Source organism: Vulpes lagopus, chromosome 8, assembly GCF_018345385.1.
Source record: "Vulpes lagopus strain Blue_001 chromosome 8, ASM1834538v1, whole genome shotgun sequence".
Taxonomy (NCBI): Eukaryota; Metazoa; Chordata; class Mammalia; order Carnivora; family Canidae; genus Vulpes; species Vulpes lagopus.
The window spans coordinates 12,783,790-12,807,928 of record NC_054831.1 but is presented as its reverse complement, the minus strand read 5'-3'; the positions used below and the strand labels follow the sequence as shown (position 1 = coordinate 12,807,928).

General features: G+C 33.1%; 1 protein-coding gene across 2 annotated transcripts in view; it reads left to right on the top strand.

Annotated features, from left to right (window-relative positions):
• NYAP2 (neuronal tyrosine-phosphorylated phosphoinositide-3-kinase adaptor 2) overlaps positions 1-24,139 on the top strand; it is a 255,854-nt gene that overhangs the window by 93,584 nt on the left and 138,131 nt on the right. For both annotated transcript variants that reach the window (XM_041767334.1, XM_041767335.1), the window contains exon 3: positions 13,246-13,550. In XM_041767334.1, the coding sequence (XP_041623268.1) occupies positions 13,246-13,550 (305 nt within the window). The remainder of the gene's footprint in view (positions 1-13,245; positions 13,551-24,139) is intronic.

Genomic DNA, 24,139 nt, shown 5'->3' with positions numbered 1-24,139 from the left:
CTCTATTTAAACTGCAAAATTTTTCTGGAAACTGAGCAGGGTATTTTGCAAGTAGCATTTTACTGTGCTCAAATACACTGCATCTACGGGTACTTCCTACAAAGTTTTTGAGATCACCTTTTGTTCAAGAAATTTAGACCATAATTCCATTAACTTTTAAGATGTCAAGATCAGGAAAAGAGCAAGTTACAGATGTGTGTGAATGCTTTATGTTTGAGATAGAGCTGACATTAAAGCTTTTTTATTACAGTCCTCTCCTCTTTTGCTTGGCACATCTTATCATCTCCCTTCTAGAAAGTAAATGGATTGATGGTTATGGACTTGGAAGTTTTACAGATTTAGGGAAAACTTATTTTTCTGGCTGTAAAATTCATGCCTGAAGTAACTTTGGGCCAAATCAACCCTTTCTCCCGATATGATAGATAATATAACCCCTGGAAAATGGACTATATATTTTTCTAGTTTTGCACACACTATTGGAAGCTTTCAGTGATGATGTTAGTTTCTTTCTTTTTTTAATTAAATATTTTATTTATTTATGAGAGAGAGAGAGAGAGAGAGAGAGAGGCAGAGACACAGGCAGAGGGAGAAGCAGGTTCCATGCAGGGATCCCGATGCGGGACTTGATCCCAGGACCCCAGGATCACACCCTGGGCTGAAGGCAGGTGCTAAACTGCTGAGCCACCCAGGGATCCCCATGATGTCAGTTTCTAATGCAGTGTCATAGATGATGATCTGGGCAGGGAAGTCACTAGGTACCCAGATACTGATATGTCTCTCAGAAGAGAAAATATATTGAAATGATACTGAAGAGCATGGCATTTGCAGCTTTCTTGAGTTATCTGGCTCTTTTCTCAACTGAGAACATTGCTTTGCACACTGTCACCACTAGGAAAAGGTGCTATCCTTCCAGACTTCATTTCCAAAGAGCCTTAAGAATGCAATTGCTTAAATAATTTTCTGTGAGTAAATTAATGTCCTGCACTATTTTTTTTTGACTGAATACAATTGTACCTCAAGGAAATTTGGTTTTTCTATTGATCAATGACTATCTCTAAAATAACTTCCTTTGATTCAATTATCATTGAGTCTTGGATAATTTTGAGGGGATGTGGGAGGAATTAAAACAATATTTTTTGAGACTTTCTGAGCCTCTACTATGTTCCAGGCTCTTTGCTAGTTCCTTTATTTATAGAATATGAATAAAGAAGAAAGAATATAATTGCGATTGATTAAACAAAATGTCAAAAATAGAGAAATATTAAAAAGAGAAATACATAAGCACCTATACAACTCTTTTGTAAACACAGATTGTTTATCAAATTTTGCAATAGAATCTCTTACTTGTGTGCATTTTCCCTAATTGGACTTCCATAAAACCTTCATGCTTAAAGTGTGCCCATTGTTTTCACTTTTTAATGTAATTTTAGTTTCTTCAAAGTGGAGCCAGAATTTAAAGACATTTAGAAAAACAAACACAGTTCAGAGTCCTTTTAGATTTAACAGATTTATCCTAATGTCAGCATATCCTACTAGACCATCTTTTTTTTTTAAGTAAACCTTTTATTGAGTATCTTCAAAGCAATCAACATAGCTTTTCAACAGAGTTCTTGCAGAAATTCTCAGTAATTGTTCACACTCATATTTCTTTGGTTTACATAAAATTTAATTAGATAATTGTGACAAAAAGCACAGTTGAAATAAGCAGGTTTGACAGCAAACATAACTGATTCTCATAAGCACACAATTACCATTCAGCGTCCAGAACATAAGTGTCTGGACATGCCAGAGAGCCTATTGGCCATAAGAATTTAGAATGCTATGGCTGTTAATCAGGATGTTTTACAAAGTTAAATAAGAATTAGATATAACCCAGGAGTTTATTAAATAAAAATTATCTTGGAGGCTTTTTACTGTGTTATCTCAGGCAACCAAATTCTCTACAAACAATATGACAGGTAGCTATTAGTAGCCTCCATTTTTTTTTTAACAGTGAAAATAATTATTGGATAATCATGGCTGAGTCTCACAGTGTCCTTTCAGCTTTCTTCCTTCCAATAATAGTTTGAGAATGTGTAACTCAAAAAAATTAAGGAAGAGAAAGGTTCTGAAAATATCGAGCAATTTTACATGGGTCATACCTTTCCTTCCCTTCCATTATCCCTACCTACTTTCTGCTTGCTGCAAATAATTTGTGGTCTATCTTCAAGGGGCCCACAATGAGCCCCTTGACCAATAGAGATCAACTCACAGATGACAACTGTAAAGTGTCATAAATGAGGTGCTGTGATACAGAGAAGCACAGAACCCTGTGACAGTCCAGAGGGGAGGCATGGAGTTCAACTTAAAACAACAACAACAACAAAAACAACAACAAAAACCACCTGTCTGATAATGACAGTCTCCCTCAAAGAAACCACATCTGAATTAGGTCTTAAAACATGATTTAACTAAAGGAAGAAGTTTAGGCAGACAGAGCAGTGTGACTGGTGGCTGAGGTCATGATCTAACTTGTCTGTCTCCTCAAGACTCATTGCCACACTCGGCATGTGGTTGGTCTTGAACTTTACAATCAACAAATCTGGAACAATGTGAAGGTGAGAACATGTTGTATTAGAAGAATCTTAAAATCAAGTATGGAAAATGTTGCAGATGATACTTGGCATAAGATCCGAATCTTGAAAGACCTTGACTGTTACATGAAAGTTTGCATTTTTAGTCTGAAGAAATGGAAAAGCTATCAAAGAGTTTTAATTTAGGGAGTGACATGAGCAAATCTGCATTTACAAGGATAATCTGGCAGCACCGTGGAAAAAGATCAGCTAAGAAGCAATTGCATTAATTTAGCCAGGAAATGATGAGCATCTAAACCAAAGCAGGGTAGTGGAGATGGAGAAGAGAGGATTAAGCTGATCCCTGAATTCAAATTATTAACTCTTATAGCAAAGACAAGAATTAATAGTGTTTGAGCATTCACAGATTTTTCCTTTCTCCATCATAAATTAAGAAAATGGCAATTCAAGGAAAGGGGGAAATAGTACAGGATATCATTAAAACACTCTCACCCATCCTGGTGCGTAAGCCACCTAGAAGTTACTCTCAAACTTTTCCAATCATGTATTTCTCCATTTATTTAATAAATATTTATTGATTTCCCTCTTTGAGCCAGGCATCATTCTAGCCTTTGAATGTGTGAAACAAACAGCTTCAATCAAATTCTATCCGAACACCTCTCTAATTTTTCAGTTTCTCTAGATCCCCAGTGACAGCACACAAATTCTCTTCTCCTTTCTCTCCATTTTCTGATTAAGTTTTACTCATGCTCTTTATCAGCTGAAAAGCCACTTCCTCCCATGGGACTTCCCAGCCCCTCCGTCGTGGTTAGGGCCTCACGACTTCTTCCATTGCGCTTGCCCTGTACTTCCTCCAAGAGCACGTCTGACCACATGGTGCTGAAATCATGCTGCTTCAGAAGCCCGTGCTTCCCTAAGGACACTAACACTCTGTTTAGATCACTGCCGACGAGTAGGTACTCAAGTACTTTTTGAACAAATAGTGAGGAGATGAATTAAATGTCGCAACACAGAGTTGTGTCTCCCCTGTAAAAATTACACCTTTAGAAAGTCAAACCGATTATGACACCTTAAACTGGCATTAAGTGAGCCCCTTCTACTCAAGGGTTTCAAGGCCATTAAATGTTAAATTCTGTATTTCTAGCTTCCAGTTCCAGGTTGAGAAAATGAGCCACATATGGTTAGCTAAACTCATTTGTAAAAACTTGGCATGTTCTCAAACCACATTCAAAGCTTATGTCAGTTTTGAAGACACAAATAAAATATATTTTCTAGAACCTCCCCGTCTTTGGTTGAATTTTTGGAAAAGATCTCCCACGATGTGAAGTTCTGTAAACCAATGTTCTAAGTTGAATCTGAATATCATGATTTGATTTGAATTTTCCATGTACCCTCTCTTTTTCAAGCCATGACACTTTAAGGAGTAAAGACGTCTTATTTATGTACAGACATAAGAAATATTTTAATTTTAAATTCCGAAGTGCCATAGATAATAACATATGTTAATCTTAAAAGCAGTTGTCATGTCTTAAGTAAAAATAAGACTCTGAAAGATGTTCCATAGAATGTTCTATACCTACTCTTTAAAGTTATAAGTTAAATACTTAAAGTTATAAGTATTATAACTTTGAAAAAGGTTTAAAAAATCTTTCTATTCCTTGCTTCAACTTCATTTTTATATTTTTTATTTTTAAATCATTATTAATTTATTATTATATTCTGTACTTTATCGTTATGACTAAGCATCAGATTAATAGGCAGCAATATCAACCTCAAACTCTTGGCAATAAGTACCTTGTGATTAAAAAAAAATGTCATATATGGTTTTCAAGCATAACTCTCTGGCCATGGTTACCCAAGACCCTAACTTTCATAAAAATCTTAAATTTTCATGAGGTTTTGCCACAAATAACCATAAACGCATCCAATATATTTGCCGAACTCTGTATTATACCCAACCAATAATTATGGCAGAAAAAATTATTTTTGTTCTTTTTCCTTCACATTTGAGCAAATTTCTTTTTTTTCCTCACTAATCTGGAGTTAGAGGTATATTGTCTGATAATTACTATCAAAGCCCACTTACGAGAAATAAGCAAATTGCATTGATATTGTTAGAGCGTATTCTCCTTTATGGTGCAATGGGGTGGAAACTGATCATTAAGATGACAATTTTATATCTGGGCTCAGAAAGATAAAAACTGATACAGAGTTGCCTGGCAAACCAGGAAGGTAGGGAAGGCAAATTAATTATTTGCCTAGCTTCTACTTGTCCTGACCACATTGCTAGGTGACTTTGGAATTTTTATATCATTTTAATTTCTCATAACAACCCTGGAGAGTACTTCTACCATTACAAAGATAAAGGTAATGAGGCTCAGAAAGTATGTGTCTCCTACCTCAAATGAGAGAGCTGGTCACTGGTTGATTACATGTCTCATATTCTTTCCGAAGTTATCAAATTTGGGGGAGAGTTGAAATAGTCTAGCAAGGAGAAATAACAGTTGATGCTTAAGAATATCAACTTTAAGTCTAAAACATGGGGAACTAACAGAAATTGCATGCCATCTCTTTGGGCAGGGTTTTTTTTTTTTTCTGTTTTAGTTTGCTTTGGTTTTCTATAATAGATTACCATAACAGTTAACAAAAGTGTAAAGATTCCATTTTTAACACTTGACCTTAAGATCCAAGATTTAGGGCAGCCCGGGTAGCTCAATGGCTTAGCGCCTACCTTCAACCCAGAGCATGATCCTGGAGACCCGGGATCGAGTCCCACATCAAGCTCCCTGCATGGAGCCTGCTTCTCCCTCTGCCTGTGTCTCTGCCTCTCTCTCTCTTTCTCTCTCTCTCTGTGTGTTTGTCTCATGAATAAATAAATTATTTTTTAAAAAATCCAAGATGCATCAATAAATAGCCAGACATAAGAAATTAAGGCTCTAAAAAAATCTAAGAGAGTTAAGATATTGGGGGCACAAAGATAGAAAATAGGTATCACTGAGGATATGAAGTGCTGAGAATAAATGTTTGAGCCTAAGGCAAGACATCCACAGATTATGGTTTTTGAATGAGCAAGTGAGACTCAGAGAAGACATTAAAGGTGATGTTGAGTGAACAATTTGAAAGAAAATATGAACACAGTTTAACTTTACTGGAGTCAGGTTTCCACATCAAAGCATACTACGTGGTTAAAATATATATATTTATATATATATATTATATTTATATATGTTTTTATATTTATAATATATATATAGGGCAAACATATAAGGTGGTTAATTACTCCCACTTATACTGTTAAATAGAAAGAATATTTTCTTTCTTCTTTTCTTAAAAGATTTTATTTATTTATCCACGAAAGAAAGAGAAAGAGAGGCAGAGACATAGGCAGAGGGAGAAGCAGGCTCCCTACGAGGAGCCTGATGTGGGACTCGATCCCAATACCTGGGATCATGCCCTGAGCTAAAGGCAGATGCTCAACCACTGAGCCACTCAGGCATCCCTAGAAGGAGTATTTTCAAGAAAGAAATAAGTAGGATATAGTTAGCTCCTGCTCTCCAATGACATCATTGCATCTTCTGATCTAAGTTAGCCAATAGCATTTATGGAGTAACTGTTGCATTCTACTGGTTCACTTTGGACTTTCCATTGCCAGGAGTTGGGAGAATGGATCCCTGGGGAGCACAGATGACAAAACTCCACAAAGTTCCCTAACTAAGCCCTCTATCTATCTTCACAGTGGACTTATTTCCTTTATTCATTTTTCCTTCACAAAATAAACATGTTTGAGCACTTACAGTGTGGCTAGTAACTATAGCAAGGAGCAAGAATGCAAAATATCTGCCCTCAGGAAACTCCAGGTGAGTGAATGTGAACAGCCCCATGTCCTCCTAAGAGTGCAATGTGACTGGGATGAGTCCCATCCACCAAAAATATAATTAATGATGCTTCGCAGAATCTGATTTTGGCTGAGGTGTTTTACCCGTCAAAATAGAAAAAGGTGTAACACATTAACCTCTTGGCTTATTTTAACATCCAATTTTCTTGTACATACATTGTTTTAGCTGGAGATGATCCCTGGAAGAGGCCAATGTTGGAAGAGAAAAAGGATGGAGTTCTGGAGCAGGAGCCCCTCTGGTGGGGTGGGCAGCATGGAGTCTTTGGGGTCTGGCCTTGATGTGTGTCTGAAGAGAAAGCAAGAGGGGGGCAGGGTCAAATACAAACTTTTTAGGTAATAATTTTAATGAAGAAAGTCCAAATATTAATATCCTTGTACTCATTTAGCGTAGAATGCCTGACATGAATAACTAGCAGATGATGGTAGTCAACTTGCCCACTGGCAAATTTTATTATTTCCTTTACAGCTGTTGCCTCCATTCCTCTCCCAGATTTCTCCCCATTTATTTCATGGTTGAAAGTGCCTCTTTCCAGATACCAGATAAATACACCTTCTTGAAGAATATACTAGATTACACATCAGTGTTAGAGATGGAGTTTCAGCTCAGCTTCACAGCATTGTTTCAGATAAAAAAAAAAAAATCCAAACAACAAACTCCTAAGTGACCTTTCAGTTTGTATTTCGAATTCCTCGATACACTTGAAAGACGAGATATATATGCACATATATATGGATTGGAATTCAGTTATTTTTCAATGGTTCTTAAGAAATATTGGCATGTTGGCTTCAACATCACACACAGAAGCAATGCCTCTGTCACTTTGAGAGCTGACATCTCACCTTGCTAGCTCGCCCTTCTCAGGGGTTGTGTTTTTCATCTCTGAAAGGTGACAGTTCTCAGAAGGAGACGCAAAACATTAATGCTGATGGATTTCCAAGAAGACAGCCAGACAAATAAAAATCTCTGTCGAATAGCATCGTCAAAGCAGTTTTGAAGTTCTTGTTTTATATATTTGTCTGTCATGATCAACAGGTGCTTTGAAAAACTGAAGCAAGTATTGAGGGAAGTTAAGAGAGCATGAGGACTCTATTTGTCTAGATTATCTTGGTACTGGGATCCCTGGGTGGCGCAGTGGTTTGGTGCCTGCCTTTGGCCCAGGGCGCGGTCCTGGAGACCCGGGATCGAATCCCACGTCGGGCTCCCGGTGCATGGAGCCTGCTTCTCCCTCTGCCTGTGTCTTTGCCTCTCTCTCTCTCTCTGTGACTATCATAAAAAAAAAAAAAAAAAAAAAAAAAAAAAAAAAAAAAAAAAAGATTATCTTGGTACCTTGAGTTGAATGCAGGAATTTGTTTTGACTTTGTGTGCAGTTTCTTGAGGTTACACGGTATCTTATACCACCCTTTAAAAACACAATCTGACCAGGCAAATGATGACCCTATAAAAAATTCAGGAGGACAGGATTTAAAAGTGGGAATTTTAAAGCTAAAATCACTGAGCCATATTGTATGTCAGACTCTGTGCTAAGAGCTTCATATGCAGTATCTCAGGTAAACTTGGTAGCAATGTAGCAACCCATGAGGCCAGTACGACTGTTTAACAGATAGGGAAATGGTCTTGGGGATCAATCGCTACTATTGTTTGGTTGCTGAATGATGGAACTGGGGAGGGAGCTCATAATTCAATGACTCAAGAGCACAGATGCCCAGGCCAATGTTTTGTTTGGGGGAGGAAGTTTACAAATATTTTATCAGTTACTTCTGGGAAATAATCTCCTTTGAAAGAAGCAATACTTTGGGTTTGTTTGTTTTGTATTGGAAAACCTAATCTACAACTAGATCTTGCAACATTGTCTTCATTGTGTGAGAAAAAGCATACTTGTTTAAATTCAGGATTATGAAACTTATTTTTATTTTTATAACATGAGATGTGTCAGGCTTCATCTATCTTGAGTGTTAGAGTTTTATTGCAAAAAGATTCTGTTTTCTTCAGCCCACGTAACTTTCACTTCCAGCCAAGTATTCCTGCAGTGGAGTTGATCCTACCTCTTCAACCACCATTTAAATGCTTGGTCTGAAACAAGAGCATGCCCTATTTTCCTAGGCATTTATTATTTCTGTGGTCCCACATTTATTTGTAGGCTTTCTCTTCCCTCTTCTTTGGCTTCTGAGTTTCATTTGGTTGTATGATTATTCCCATGTGAGTCAGTTCACGCCCTCTAGATGGCAGAAACCAAGCTCGATGGGGTTAGAAATGTGAGAGATTTAGGGGAGTCTGAGTGGGTTAATTGGTTAAGTGTCTGGCTCTTGATTTCGGCTCAGGTCATGGTGTCAGGGTTGTGAGATACAGCCCTGTGTTGGGCTTTGTGCTGGACATGGAGCCTGCTTAAGATTCTCTCTCTTTCTCCCTCTGCCCCTTCCCCCCACTGGTGTGTGCACACAACCTCTCTCTCTCTCTCTCAAGAAAAAAAAAATATGAAAGATCTATGGAGAAGGATGCATAGGACAATGGGGAGGGAGCTGGAATAGGCAGGGTAGGACTCAGGTCATGATGCAACAGGACATCTGCTAAAGGAGAAGTAGTGGGCTAAGAAGAGCCTCCTACCATGGTGTAGCTGTGGGAAATGCATGGCCTGCCCAATAGGGGAACTCAGACACCAAGACTGCCCAGAAAGGACTCCCACACTGGGCAGAAATAGCCAGGTCCCATACCACATCATGCTTAGCTACTGGTGAAGAGCTTTCTAGGACAGAGTGACCTTGACTAAAATGCTGCTGCAGATTTGAAGACTTTGTCATTGTTGGCTATCACCTGCTGTCCTTAGAGAAGTTTCTCTTGAGGAAGATCAGAGCTACATGGCTTCATGGCTGTCACACTCCCCCCCCCCACCCTTTCCTCAGCAGACATTCTTCTCTTATAGGTTTGGGAGACAGCTGTTTCATGGCTCCCTCAGGTCTTTTCCCCAGGGGAATCTTACAAGGGAACAGTTAGAATGATAAACTATAGCTCTCAGCAGTGCAGTTCATATGGGGGCTGCAACTGATACTCAGTCTCTGCCCCCCTCCACCATTTGTTCTAAATTTACCTCACTGTCACCATTGGTTAACAGCTCTGCTGGTCTCAGTGGCTTACAGGCGGTGAGACTAATCCCTCCCATGGGAGGTTGGAGCCCCTGGTATCCAAATCCTTCTTGGGCCAGGATTGCTGCGAGGGACTGCAATTTCAAAATCACAATTGGGCAAGGGAATATCAAAAGCAGTTCCACACATTTTTCTTTCTGCCCCAACATGTGACAGCAGCCCTGCTCCGCCTGCTAATCGGGATCAAAGAGTTGTTCCACAATAGAGACTTGTCTTCTGGCCTGCTGGCCATTACAAAGGGAGTTCAAATTACCCAGGAGGCAGCTATGGCTTGTTGCTCAATGGAACACTTCCTATGTCTTCTAGAAAGAGTGTGGGGACTAGGATCTCTAACTATGTAGAGCCCAGAATTATAGAGACAGAAAATATAAATTGCCCATAATGACCACTGGGTTGTTGATTGTTGGCTAACTTCATTCCTCATGACAAGTTCTTGCTTGAAGGGAAATCTCAGTGGCATATACCATAGCTGCTGTACCAGTATTTGTAGAAGATTATGCATCCTCATATATTCTCATGTAACTTGCGGCGATTTCCTGTTGGAGGAAAATCTATCCCTACCCCACTGATATCAAGTTTGGCCATAAGCCTGGTTTTAGCCAATGGGATATGAATGAAAAATTATATGTCATGTCTGAGCAGAAGCTTTAAGAGACACTATGTGGTTCCGTGAGTCCTTTTCTCTCTGCCACAAGAACATATCCCAGGAGGGCCTAGCTCCTACCATGAAGGAGGCCTGTAGATCAGAGCCATGGCTAAAGCACAGCCAACCCAATTAATGCATGCAAGAAATAAACCTTTGTTGTTGTAAAGCACTAAGAATCAGGGATTGTTTGTTACTATATGGATCTGGCTAGTAAATGGTGCATTTTGATATTTGTGATATTTTGCTGGTTGCTAGCAAGTCTCCTTTGTCCCACTTTCTGATATTTGTGTTTCCCTGGCTATTCCTAAATAACGGATGTCTGCTCATTAATGGCTCTAACTATTGTTATTAATGTTTCTGGGAGGTCTCTGGATTGACTATCTCAGAAACATCTGGATACAGTCTTTAAAAACACAACTCACTGGCTGCACATACAGAGGTCCTGACTCCACAGATGTGATTCGGTAGTTGTCTTTAGTGTGGGGGTTCTGGAATCTGCATATTTTTAAAGCTCCACAAGTTCCTACAATAAATTCAGGAATTGTTGTATGTTATATTCCACAATCTTCAATTTGCTATAAGCTAATCATCTTTACTGGTCTCTTGAACTTAGAGGTACCATTACCTTTATTGCTTACCCTTGGACAATGGCCTTTGTATCCAATTTATTTTAGTCCCACCCCTTTGTCCTGCATTCATAGCCTGATCATATAAAACTAGCAACTCAGACCTACTATTGTTTGAAGTATACATTGAATTTCTCTTTGGGAGAAGTGTGTGTGTGTGTGTGTGTGTGTGTGCGTGTGGATCTGTGTGTGTGCGTGTGCATGGACAGGTATGAACAAAGGCATTCAGAGTTAGATGAAATTGTTTTATGCTGAAAAAAATGTAATTTCGAAATGAAGCAGCAGAGCTAATTATCTGTCTGGAAAAAGGCTCAGGCTCTATTTAGGTCAAAAGTAACAGAGAAATTGCTGATACAATTATTCCTAGTAACTGTCTCATAAATGCCTATGTGCATTAACACATGCATAAATCCCCTCACGTGGCTATGTTACTCGGAATGAGATGACTGTCTAAATAAATCCATAAAGCACTCCTTGTGCAGTGATATGACAACAGAAATAAGGAAAAGATGAGGATGCAAAATGATTGAAGGCAAAGTTACACAAAATCAAATATCTATGAGAAAGATGAAGGTTACAATCATCACAAGTTAAAGAGAAACCTTCCCATTCCACCACTCCCATCCCCCTCCTCCACCACTTCTGTTCCGCCTTAAATTCTTAATGATTTTTCCTAAACTATTCCATTTAAGTAAGCTTCATTTATTTTCTGATGGATGTTCTTGAAGAAAGCACACAAAATAAAATACGTGGCAACACTGCCCAGGCTTAGGACGCTTACAACCACGATGTGGAAAGCTCCACCCACCCAATCCTTTGACTTCATTCATGCTTCTGGATATTCATTGCTCAGGATAGTGTAGCCAGCTTCCAGCCATCTTAATTTCATTTTGCAAAGATGGTATACTCATTGTCTGAATATCCACTCAAAATATTCAGAAAAAAAAGAAATAAATATAAACAAATATTTTTGACTGTGTGCCAAGTCATTGTCCAAATTAACGCCAGAATCAGAGTCTCATGTTCTTTCTGAATCCTTTCTGGCTCTATCCACTATGGTCATATAATTCTGCTATGTCCTCAACCAAAGAGGGAAAGAAAAAAATTCATTTTCCATTATTGTTCCTGTTAGAATGTAAAATTTGTGGCAAACATTATAATGGTATGAAAGATACAATACAGAGAATGATAGAATCTTAGCTTGAATTTCATCATGTTATAAAGGCAGAACCAGTCAAAAATTTAGGTTAAAAAAAAAAAGAGTTTAAATAAACTTATGTCTGGAAAGGTCGACTCAACAGGCTTCCAAAATCCATATACTCAAAGCTACTTTTTTAATATTCGTATCTAAGAAAATCAGTGGGATATTTTCAACAATGTTTCTTTTTGCTTCCTCTATTGATGAATAAACAAAAATGGGGAAAACTCTAGAAAAAAAAATCTTTAAAAATTTCACATTGACACTCCTGTCTTTTTTCTTCATCCAAGAGTCACTATTACTTAATAACCTAGAGAAAGGGCCAAGAGTCATTTCCTATATGAGTCACTGAGCTTCAAACTGGGATCTCTTATATTTTAGGACGTTTGATCGAACTTTCCTTGGTAAAACATAAGAACCTTCCATTTAAAAACTTTGCATATTCCATGAAGTGTTTAGAACGATCCCAGGATCCCATGATACTTCCACTGTATCTCTTTATTTATTATTATGCTATTTAATTCTGTGAGGCCAGCTTATTAGTAAGAACTGAGCTTCCAGTATCAGTGAAGGTTCCTGGAGAGCTCCCAGAGGTTAGCACTTGCCGCCTTGCTCTTTCTCTCCCCCCTGTATTCGGTCATGACACCTCTTTTCTTGCTCTTTGCCTTGTTTTCCCCACTAAATCTACCAGGTAAAGAGCAGGGATGTGCTCTTTACCTGGTTGAGGAAGTGGAGAAGAGTGTCAGGTGCTGCCCAGTTGACCTCAGTCCTGTGTCAAAAGACAGCCCAGGCGAGTCATTGTCACCGGCCTCCTGCCTGCTTTTAAGCCACCCACAGGATCTCCCTTAGGGGACGCGATGGAAGCTGACATGTGCCACTGCGGGACTTTCTTCTCCTTGAAAATACTATGTTGAGAGTATCTGGATGCCAGGATACTGGGGTGGCTGGAAATAAGTGTTGGGGTTTCCGATGATAATCAGGTTCCATCTGCTCTCCCGTCGGACTCGATGCACAGGTGCAGCCTGTGCCGGGCGATGCATTCGCGCCTTCCCCATCCCGGTTAGGATCCGCGCTCCCCGGGCCGGGCCGGGGCGGGTCGGGGTCGGGGTCGGGGTCGGGCTCCGCCGGCTCCCCTCACCCCCCGCGCGGGGCTCTGCTCTGTCTTGCAGCATCGGGGGCGACGTGGGCCGCGGCCACGAGGGGAGCTACGCGGGCAAGCACTTCCGCATGGGCTTCATGACCATGCCCGCCCCGCAGGACCGCCTTCCCCACCCCTGCGCCGGCGGCTTCTCCGTGAGGTCCCAGTCCCTGCACTCGGTCGGGGGCACAGACGACGACAGCAGCTGCGGCTCCCGCAGGCAGCCGCCCCCCAAGCCCAAGCGGGACCCCAGCACCAAGCTGAGCACGTCCTCCGAGACGGTCAACAGCGCCGCGGCGCCCGGCAAGAGCGCCAAGGGCCCCGAGCGGCCCGAAGGTAAGAGACGCCCCGACCTGGGGGGCGCACCTGTGGGGTCCGCATGTGCTTGGGCCCCGCACCTGTGGGGTCGGTGTGCCCCTGGGCCCCGCACCTGTGAGGTCTGCATGTGCCTGGGCCCTGCACCTGTGGGGTCGGTGTGCCCCTGGGCCCTGCACCTGTGGGGGCGGCATGATCCTGGGCCCCGCACCTGTGGGGTCCGCATGTGCTTGGGCCCCGCACCTGTGGGGTCGGTGTGCCCCTGGGCCCTGCACCTGTGGGGTCGGCATGATCCTGGGCCCCGCACCTGTGGGGTCCGCATGTGCTTGGGCCCCGCACCTGTGGGGTCGGTGTGCCCCTGGGCCCGCACCTGTGGGGGCGCATGATCCTGGCCCCGCACCTGTGGGTCCGCATGTGCTGGACCCGCACCTGTGGGGTCGGTGTGCCCCTGGGCCCCGCACCTGTGAGGTCTGCATGTGCCTGGGCCCTGCACCTGTGGGGTCGGTGTGCCCCTGGGCCCCGCACCTGTGGGGTTGGCATGTGCTTGGGGCCCGCACCTGTGGGGTCCGCATGTGCTTGGACCCTGCACCTGTGCGGTCGGCCTGCCCCTGGGCCCCGCACCTGTGGGGTTGGCATGTGCTTGGGCCCCACACCTGTGGGGTCGGTGTGCCCCTGGGCCCCGCACCTGTGAGGTCTGCATGTGCCTGGGCCCTGCACCTGTGGGGTCAGTGTGCCCCTGGGCCCCGCACCTGTGGGGTTGGCATGTGCTTGGGCCCCGCACCTGTGGGGGCGGCATGGGCCTGGATCCCGCACCTGTGGGTCAAGATGTGCCTGGCCCCGCACCTGTGGGGTCGGCATGCTCCTGAGCACCTGCCTGCCCCCTTGGGTCTCACAGGTCTGCCTTCCCCTCAGACAGGAGGCCTGGAGCCCAAGAGGCCTTTTGTTAAGGTGTCAAGGAAGGACACCCAGAGGGATGCATTTATATCATTAGAAAGGGAAGGCATCCTGTTGCATATTTTTTTACCCCCTTAAAACTTCAAATCAGGGATGCCTGGGTGGCTCAGTGATTGAGTGTCTGTCTTTGGCTTAGGTTGTGATCCTGGGGTTCTGGGATCGAGTCCCGTGTCAGGCTCCCTGCAGGGAGCCTGCTTCTCCCTCTATGTCTCTGCCTCTCTCTGTGTGTGTCTCTCGTGAATAAATAAAATCTTAAAAAAAAAAAAAAAGCTTCAAATCATTAGGAAGTGGTTTGGCCTCGAAAAAGATCTAAAATTTCTATTTTCTTGCTTTGATTAGTATCATTTGTATGGTCACAAAAGCATTATGTGATTCTTAGAGGAACATTGTGAGGCAGAAAAATAGAAGGCAAATTGTAATTATTTTAGGACTGGTGATTGGGGACACTTTGGTGGACTGCCTTCCAGTGAATATGGGCACACACGCTGTGTATATATTTTGGTGTCTTCTTCAATCTCAATCTCTACACTCTACCCTTACCTCTATTTTAACTCAGCTATTAAATGTACAAATCTCTCTCCTCCTCCTTGCTGGCCTAGGAGGGTGAATTAGGTCAGGTTAACCAGAGATCTCACAGCCCTTTCGTCTACCTTGAGTAAGGAAATTTCAGCTTGTCTAGGTTTCTCCTGAGAGTCCCTTGCAGTAAGAGCAGTCTCAAGTGTGTGTTGATACAAGCGCATTCAGATTTTTGTGCATCAGCTGCAGACAGCGGTTCAAGGTTCCCTGTGCCAGCTTGAAAGTACCTTTGGGCCAGGTCCTCATTGTTCTCTCATGCTGTTTGTCCCTGACATTCTCCACAGGAGGCTTCCCCCAAGCCCCCAGCGTGCCAAGTGTCACGGTGGTTTGTAGCTGAGAGTGGAAGCCGAGGTGGTCCTTGTCTCAACTGGGAAGCTGTCTTTGTCGTGTGGGCTCCCCAGTCCTTCATATTGTGGTCTAATCTTTCCACAGAAGCTCAAGCCTAGCCCATGAGATGGGGTGCCCATGACTCATGTCACATCTCTTCCATCACCCTCATATTTCATTTCTCCGAGCTTGGTGTCTATTCAGCCAAAACTGGAAAAAAAAAAAAAAAGAAAGAAAGAAAGCTTCGAGGCACATTAAAGAATACAAATAAATGCTTGGAGGTGGAGCTAATCAATGGAAAATCTCCACTGAGGCTGTTTTTCCTACTACACATACATGTAAAAACATGACTATATGCATATGCATGTGAGTTCATATGTGAGTAAGAGGGATGTGTATGTGTATTTACAAAATTGAAATCATGACTGCATGCGTCAGTCAAAACAGTTTCATGTTTTATTTCCACCTATTTTCCTGCGACTATTTTCCATGGTGTTCAATTTAAGAAACACTATTTTTTTTTAATCTTTTTTTTAAAGATTTTATTTATTTATGAAAGAGAGAGAATGAAGCAGAGACACAGGCAGAGGGAGAAGCAGGCTCCATGCATGGATCCTGACGTGGGACTCAATCTCAGGTCTCTAGGATCACACCCTGGGCTGAAGGCGGCACTAAATCACTGAGCCACACGGGCTGCCCTAAGAAACACTATTTTTAAGAAGAGAAGTGTACATCATAACACTTTATTGAATAATTTTCTCCTTGATAAGTACTTAGGTTGGTCCAGTTTATTTTGCTGTAATAAATAGAAGTGACACAAATGTGCATGCGTGCATGCATGTGTTCATGTCTGTGAGTCTGTTTGTACAAATCTCTTTATTTTTTCTCTGCTGCCTTAAGAATAGATCAGAAGACTCCATTCTCTCCTGATTCAAGGTCATCAGTATGTCCTTCAACTTGTAACACATTGGTGCTTGTAGAAACAAACTAGGTGTTTCATTTACTTGTTAATACACTGAAGGGCCCTAGAGACCTAAATATTGTTCTTAGGTTTCCCCTGATGTTGTTACACAATGCCTTTCATTTCCCTTTATTTGCTCTGATCTTATTTCCAGAAGTACCCCCACTCCTACCTTTCTTGCCAAAAAACTGCATTGCCAATGATGTTAGATTATTTACAAAGGAAGTTTACTGATTTCAAACTCGGTTCTCCATAGGATGCAGGGTTGAGCGTAATCTAGAAATATTGAAGAATCAAAGGGAAATAAAAGAACCTCCTCAAAGGGAGGGGAAAGATGAAACAGAGAAGGAACATAGCCAGTAAGGGATGTGTTATCAAGCACTGCAGTGCTGCTGGAAACATCTGGAAGCAGTGTAAAATACCTGCCTCAGAATAGCCCCTCTCAAGATAGGGGGAACCAGGGGTCTTCACAGCATGCAGAGATACATGATGGTTGTCCCATAGAAGAAACATTTGGGTGGTGATTCAGTTACCTTGAAAGTAGAACTGATTAACAGTCATTTGGGATGCCTTAAATACCTAATTCCTGAGGGAGAGCAGCTCTTAATTTCTTTCGGATCCCCTCATCATCTAAAGATCTAGGATTTCAAATACGTACTTATCAAACAAAAGACAATAGCTCTATTATCTTTATTTCTTCCGAGGACAGGAGAGGAGACAGTGATTTCGAGCAGCACAAAGACTTAAGTGAAACATGGAAAGCTGCTTGATCGGTATGAGACTTATTAAACACGAGGTCCAAGTTCAATATCTCTCCTCAAAAGGAGCTCTAAGTATGGAATGAGATGCTTTAGTGGTCGTACTTGTTTGAGGATGGTCAGTGGACCAGATGGACTACTAGGATCCAGTGCAGAAAATGTAAACTTTTTTTTCCTTTTTTTTTTTTTTAATTCATGAGAGACACACAGAGAGAGGCAGAGACATAGGCAGAAAGAGAAGCAGGTTCCCTGTGGGGATTCTGATGCGGGACTCGATCCCAGGTACCCCGGGATCATGACCTAAGCCAAAGGCAGATGCTCAACCGCTGAGCCACCCAGGTGCCCCAGAAAAGGTCAACTTCTATAGAAGAGTGATTCTCGATGCAAATTTCACCTCTTCAGAACACTTAATAAAAAGGCACTTGCAAAACTGGATATATTCAAATCTCCTCTACCAAGTTATGACTTCAATAGCAAGAGAGAATCAGGGCTCAGTTCAGAGATGGGGAAAAAAATCGTGAGTCCAAATGCATGTGTACATATGTGTACACTCAAAGCCAAAAGCATATAAATATGTAGATTGTTCTTTTATGAATTCTCAGTTCTTTATAACCAGGAGTTAACTGGAGTTCATTACAGAGCACATGTTTTCTTTACAATTTTTCTAGCTATCAAAATTATAACAAAGATATATATATATATATATATATATATATATATATATATATATATATATATATATATATATATATATATATATATATATATATATATATATATATATATATATATATATATATATATATATATATATATATATATATATATATATATATATATATATATATATATATATATATATATATATATATATATATATATATATATATATATATATATATATATATATATATATATATATATATATATATATATATATATATATATATATATATATATATATATATATATATATATATATATATATATATATATATATATATATATATATATATATATATATATATATATATATATATATATATATATATATATATATATATATATATATATATATATATATATATATATATATATATATATATATATATATATATATATATATATATATATATATATATATATATATATATATATATATATATATATATATATATATATATATATTATAAAGAGTTACCTGGAAAAGATGAGAAGCCCTACCAGTCATATCTCATGTATGACCCAGAGCAAGCAGGAGCTGAGCAAGCTTGCATTCTCCACCCCCACTGCTCAGGTAAATGAGCATCCCACTCATCATTTGAGACTCTGTGTGGTGCAGGCAGAGACTGTACTTGGAACCAACGGGCATTTGACTTGGGACAAGTGATCTAATGAGACTATTTTGTTACCTTTAGAATGAGAATAAAGAACTGAAAATTGATGGTTTTCAGTCACAGCCTGGCTCCGTCACAGCCTTATGACAACCCAGTGGAATAATGCCCATAATGCGGCATGGTAGAAAGAAATTGCTCTACAATGATAAATTAATACTATTTTAAAGGTGTGCTTACTGCTTATTAATAGGCTTGAATAACATAAAATTTGGGTTTGGTGCAACACACATGTTAAAAACAAATAAGAGAGGAAAAGAAAGCCTTCCCCCAACACACACGTACTGTCCATGTTAGGCTTAAAATTTTTATATATATATATATATATATATATATATATATATATATATATATATATATATATATATATATATATATATATATATATATATATATATATATATATATATATATATATATATATATATATATATATATATATATATATATATATATATATATATATATATATATATATATATATATATATATATATATATATATATATATATATATATATATATATATATATATATATATATATATATATATATATATATATATATATATATATATATATATATATATATATATATATATATATATATATATATATATATATATATATATATATATATATATATATATATATATATATATATATATATATATATATATATATATATATATATATATATATATATATATATATATATATATATATATATATATATATATATATATATATATATATATATATATATATATATATATATATATATATATATATATATATATATATATATATATATATATATATATATATATATATATATATATATATATATATATATATATATATATATATATATATATATATATATATATATATATATATATATATATATATATATATATATATATATATATATATATATATATATATATATATATATATATATATATATATATATATATATATATATATATATATATATATATATATATATATATATATATATATATATATATATATATATATATATATATATATATATATATATATATATATATATATATATATATATATATATATATATATATATATATATATATATATATATATATATATATATATATATATATATATATATATATATATATATATATATATATATATATATATATATATATATATATATATATATATATATATATATATATATATATATATATATATATATATATATATATATATATATATATATATATATATATATATATATATATATATATATATATATATATATATATATATATATATATATATATATATATATATATATATATATATATATATATATATATATATATATATATATATATATATATATATATATATATATATATATATATATATATATATATATATATATATATATATATATATATATATATATATATATATATATATATATATATATATATATATATATATATATATATATATATATATATATATATATATATATATATATATATATATATATATATATATATATATATATATATATATATATATATATATATATATATATATATATATATATATATATATATATATATATATATATATATATATATATATATATATATATATATATATATATATATATATATATATATATATATATATATATATATATATATATATATATATATATATATATATATATATATATATATATATATATATATATATATATATATATATATATATATATATATATATATATATATATATATATATATATATATATATATATATATATATATATATATATATATATATATATATATATATATATATATATATATATATATATATATATATATATATATATATATATATATATATATATATATATATATATATATATATATATATATATATATATATATATATATATATATATATATATATATATATATATATATATATATATATATATATATATATATATATATATATATATATATATATATATATATATATATATATATATATATATATATATATATATATATATATATATATATATATATATATATATATATATATATATATATATATATATATATATATATATATATATATATATATATATATATATATATATATATATATATATATATATATATATATATATATATATATATATATATATATATATATATATATATATATATATATATATATATATATATATATATATATATATATATATATATATATATATATATATATATATATATATATATATATATATATATATATATATATATATATATATATATATATATATATATATATATATATATATATATATATATATATATATATATATATATATATATATATATATATATATATATATATATATATATATATATATATATATATATATATATATATATATATATATATATATATATATATATATATATATATATATATATATATATATATATATATATATATATATATATATATATATATATATATATATATATATATATATATATATATATATATATATATATATATATATATATATATATATATATATATATATATATATATATATATATATATATATATATATATATATATATATATATATATATATATATATATATATATATATATATATATATATATATATATATATATATATATATATATATATATATATATATATATATATATATATATATATATATATATATATATATATATATATATATATATATATATATATATATATATATATATATATATATATATATATATATATATATATATATATATATATATATATATATATATATATATATATATATATATATATATATATATATATATATATATATATATATATATATATATATATATATATATATATATATATATATATATATATATATATATATATATATATATATATATATATATATATATATATATATATATATATATATATATATATATATATATATATATATATATATATATATATATATATATATATATATATATATATATATATATATATATATATATATATATATATATATATATATATATATATATATATATATATATATATATATATATATATATATATATATATATATATATATATATATATATATATATATATATATATATATATATATATATATATATATATATATATATATATATATATATATATATATATATATATATATATATATATATATATATATATATATATATATATATATATATATATATATATATATATATATATATATATATATATATATATATATATATATATATATATATATATATATATATATATATATATATATATATATATATATATATATATATATATATATATATATATATATATATATATATATATATATATATATATATATATATATATATATATATATATATATATATATATATATATATATATATATATATATATATATATATATATATATATATATATATATATATATATATATATATATATATATATATATATATATATATATATATATATATATATATATATATATATATATATATATATATATATATATATATATATATATATATATATATATATATATATATATATATATATATATATATATATATATATATATATATATATATATATATATATATATATATATATATATATATATATATATATATATATATATATATATATATATATATATACAATATAACCTTTATTATCTTATAGCTTCTCTGAGTCAGGAGTCTCCTCAGGGTCCCCTAAGGCTGCAATCCAGGGGCCAGCTGGGGCTGGGATCTCATCTGAACCTCGGAGTCCTTGCCAAGCTCATGTGGTTGTTGGTGGAGTTGATTTTCTTGGGATTGTAGTACACATGATAGGTTACCTCTTCAAGGGTAGCAAGACAGGGACTCTCACTTTTATTCTTTCCCTTCAGGAAAGGCCTGAATCTTCTTTTAAATAGCTCATCCAGTGACACCTGGGTGGCTCAGTCAGTTAAGCATCTGCCTTTGGCTCAGGTCATAATCCAATCCTGGGGATGGAGCCCTGTATCGGGTTCCCTGCTCAGCAGGGGAGTCTGCTTGGCCCTCCTCTCTACTCATGCTCTCTTTCTCTCTCACTCAAATAAATAAATAAAAATCTTTAAAAAAGAAATAAATATCTCATCCAGGATAATCTATATATATATATATATATATATATATATATATATATATATATATATATATATATATATATATATATATATATATATATATATATATATATATATATATATATATATATATATATATATATATATATATATATATATATATATATATATATATATATATATATATATATATATATATATATATATATATATATATATATATATATATATATATATATATATATATATATATATATATATATATATATATATATATATATATATATATATATATATATATATATATATATATATATATATATATATATATATATATATATATATATATATATATATATATATATATATATATATATATATATATATATATATATATATATATATATATATATATATATATATATATATATATATATATATATATATATATATATATATATATATATATATATATATATATATATATATATATATATATATATATATATATATATATATATATATATATATATATATATATATATATATATATATATATATATATATATATATATATATATATATATATATATATATATATATATATATATATATATATATATATATATATATATATATATATATATATATATATATATATATATATATATATATATATATATATATATATATATATATATATATATATATATATATATATATATATATATATATATATATATATATATATATATATATATATATATATATATATATATATATATATATATATATATATATATATATATATATATATATATATATATATATATATATATATATATATATATATATATATATATATATATATATATATATATATATATATATATATATATATATATATATATATATATATATATATATATATATATATATATATATATATATATATATATATATATATATATATATATATATATATATATATATATATATATATATATATATATATATATATATACCTGCCCATTGAGTAGCATTTTGATGACAAATAAAATTGAGACTACATGTTCCCAAGTTGTGCAACTTCTGAATTAAAACTACTGCATCAATTTCCAATTGTGGGTATGTGGACATCTGAAAGCATCCATCCTCGAAGGAAGGGGAGAGAATTAAATGTAATCCTACTTCAACTTTCCCCCATGGTCTCTGTTTTTGTCTGGTCTCAAGCTTGGATAGGTATTTATCTCTTCTTTGCAATCGTGCAAAAGCATTAAGGAGTAATGCAGTAAGTTATTAAATTACTAATCACTAAAATTTTGTAATAAAAATGGAGAAAAAGAGTTGATAGCCTGCCTTCCTTAAATAACCTCT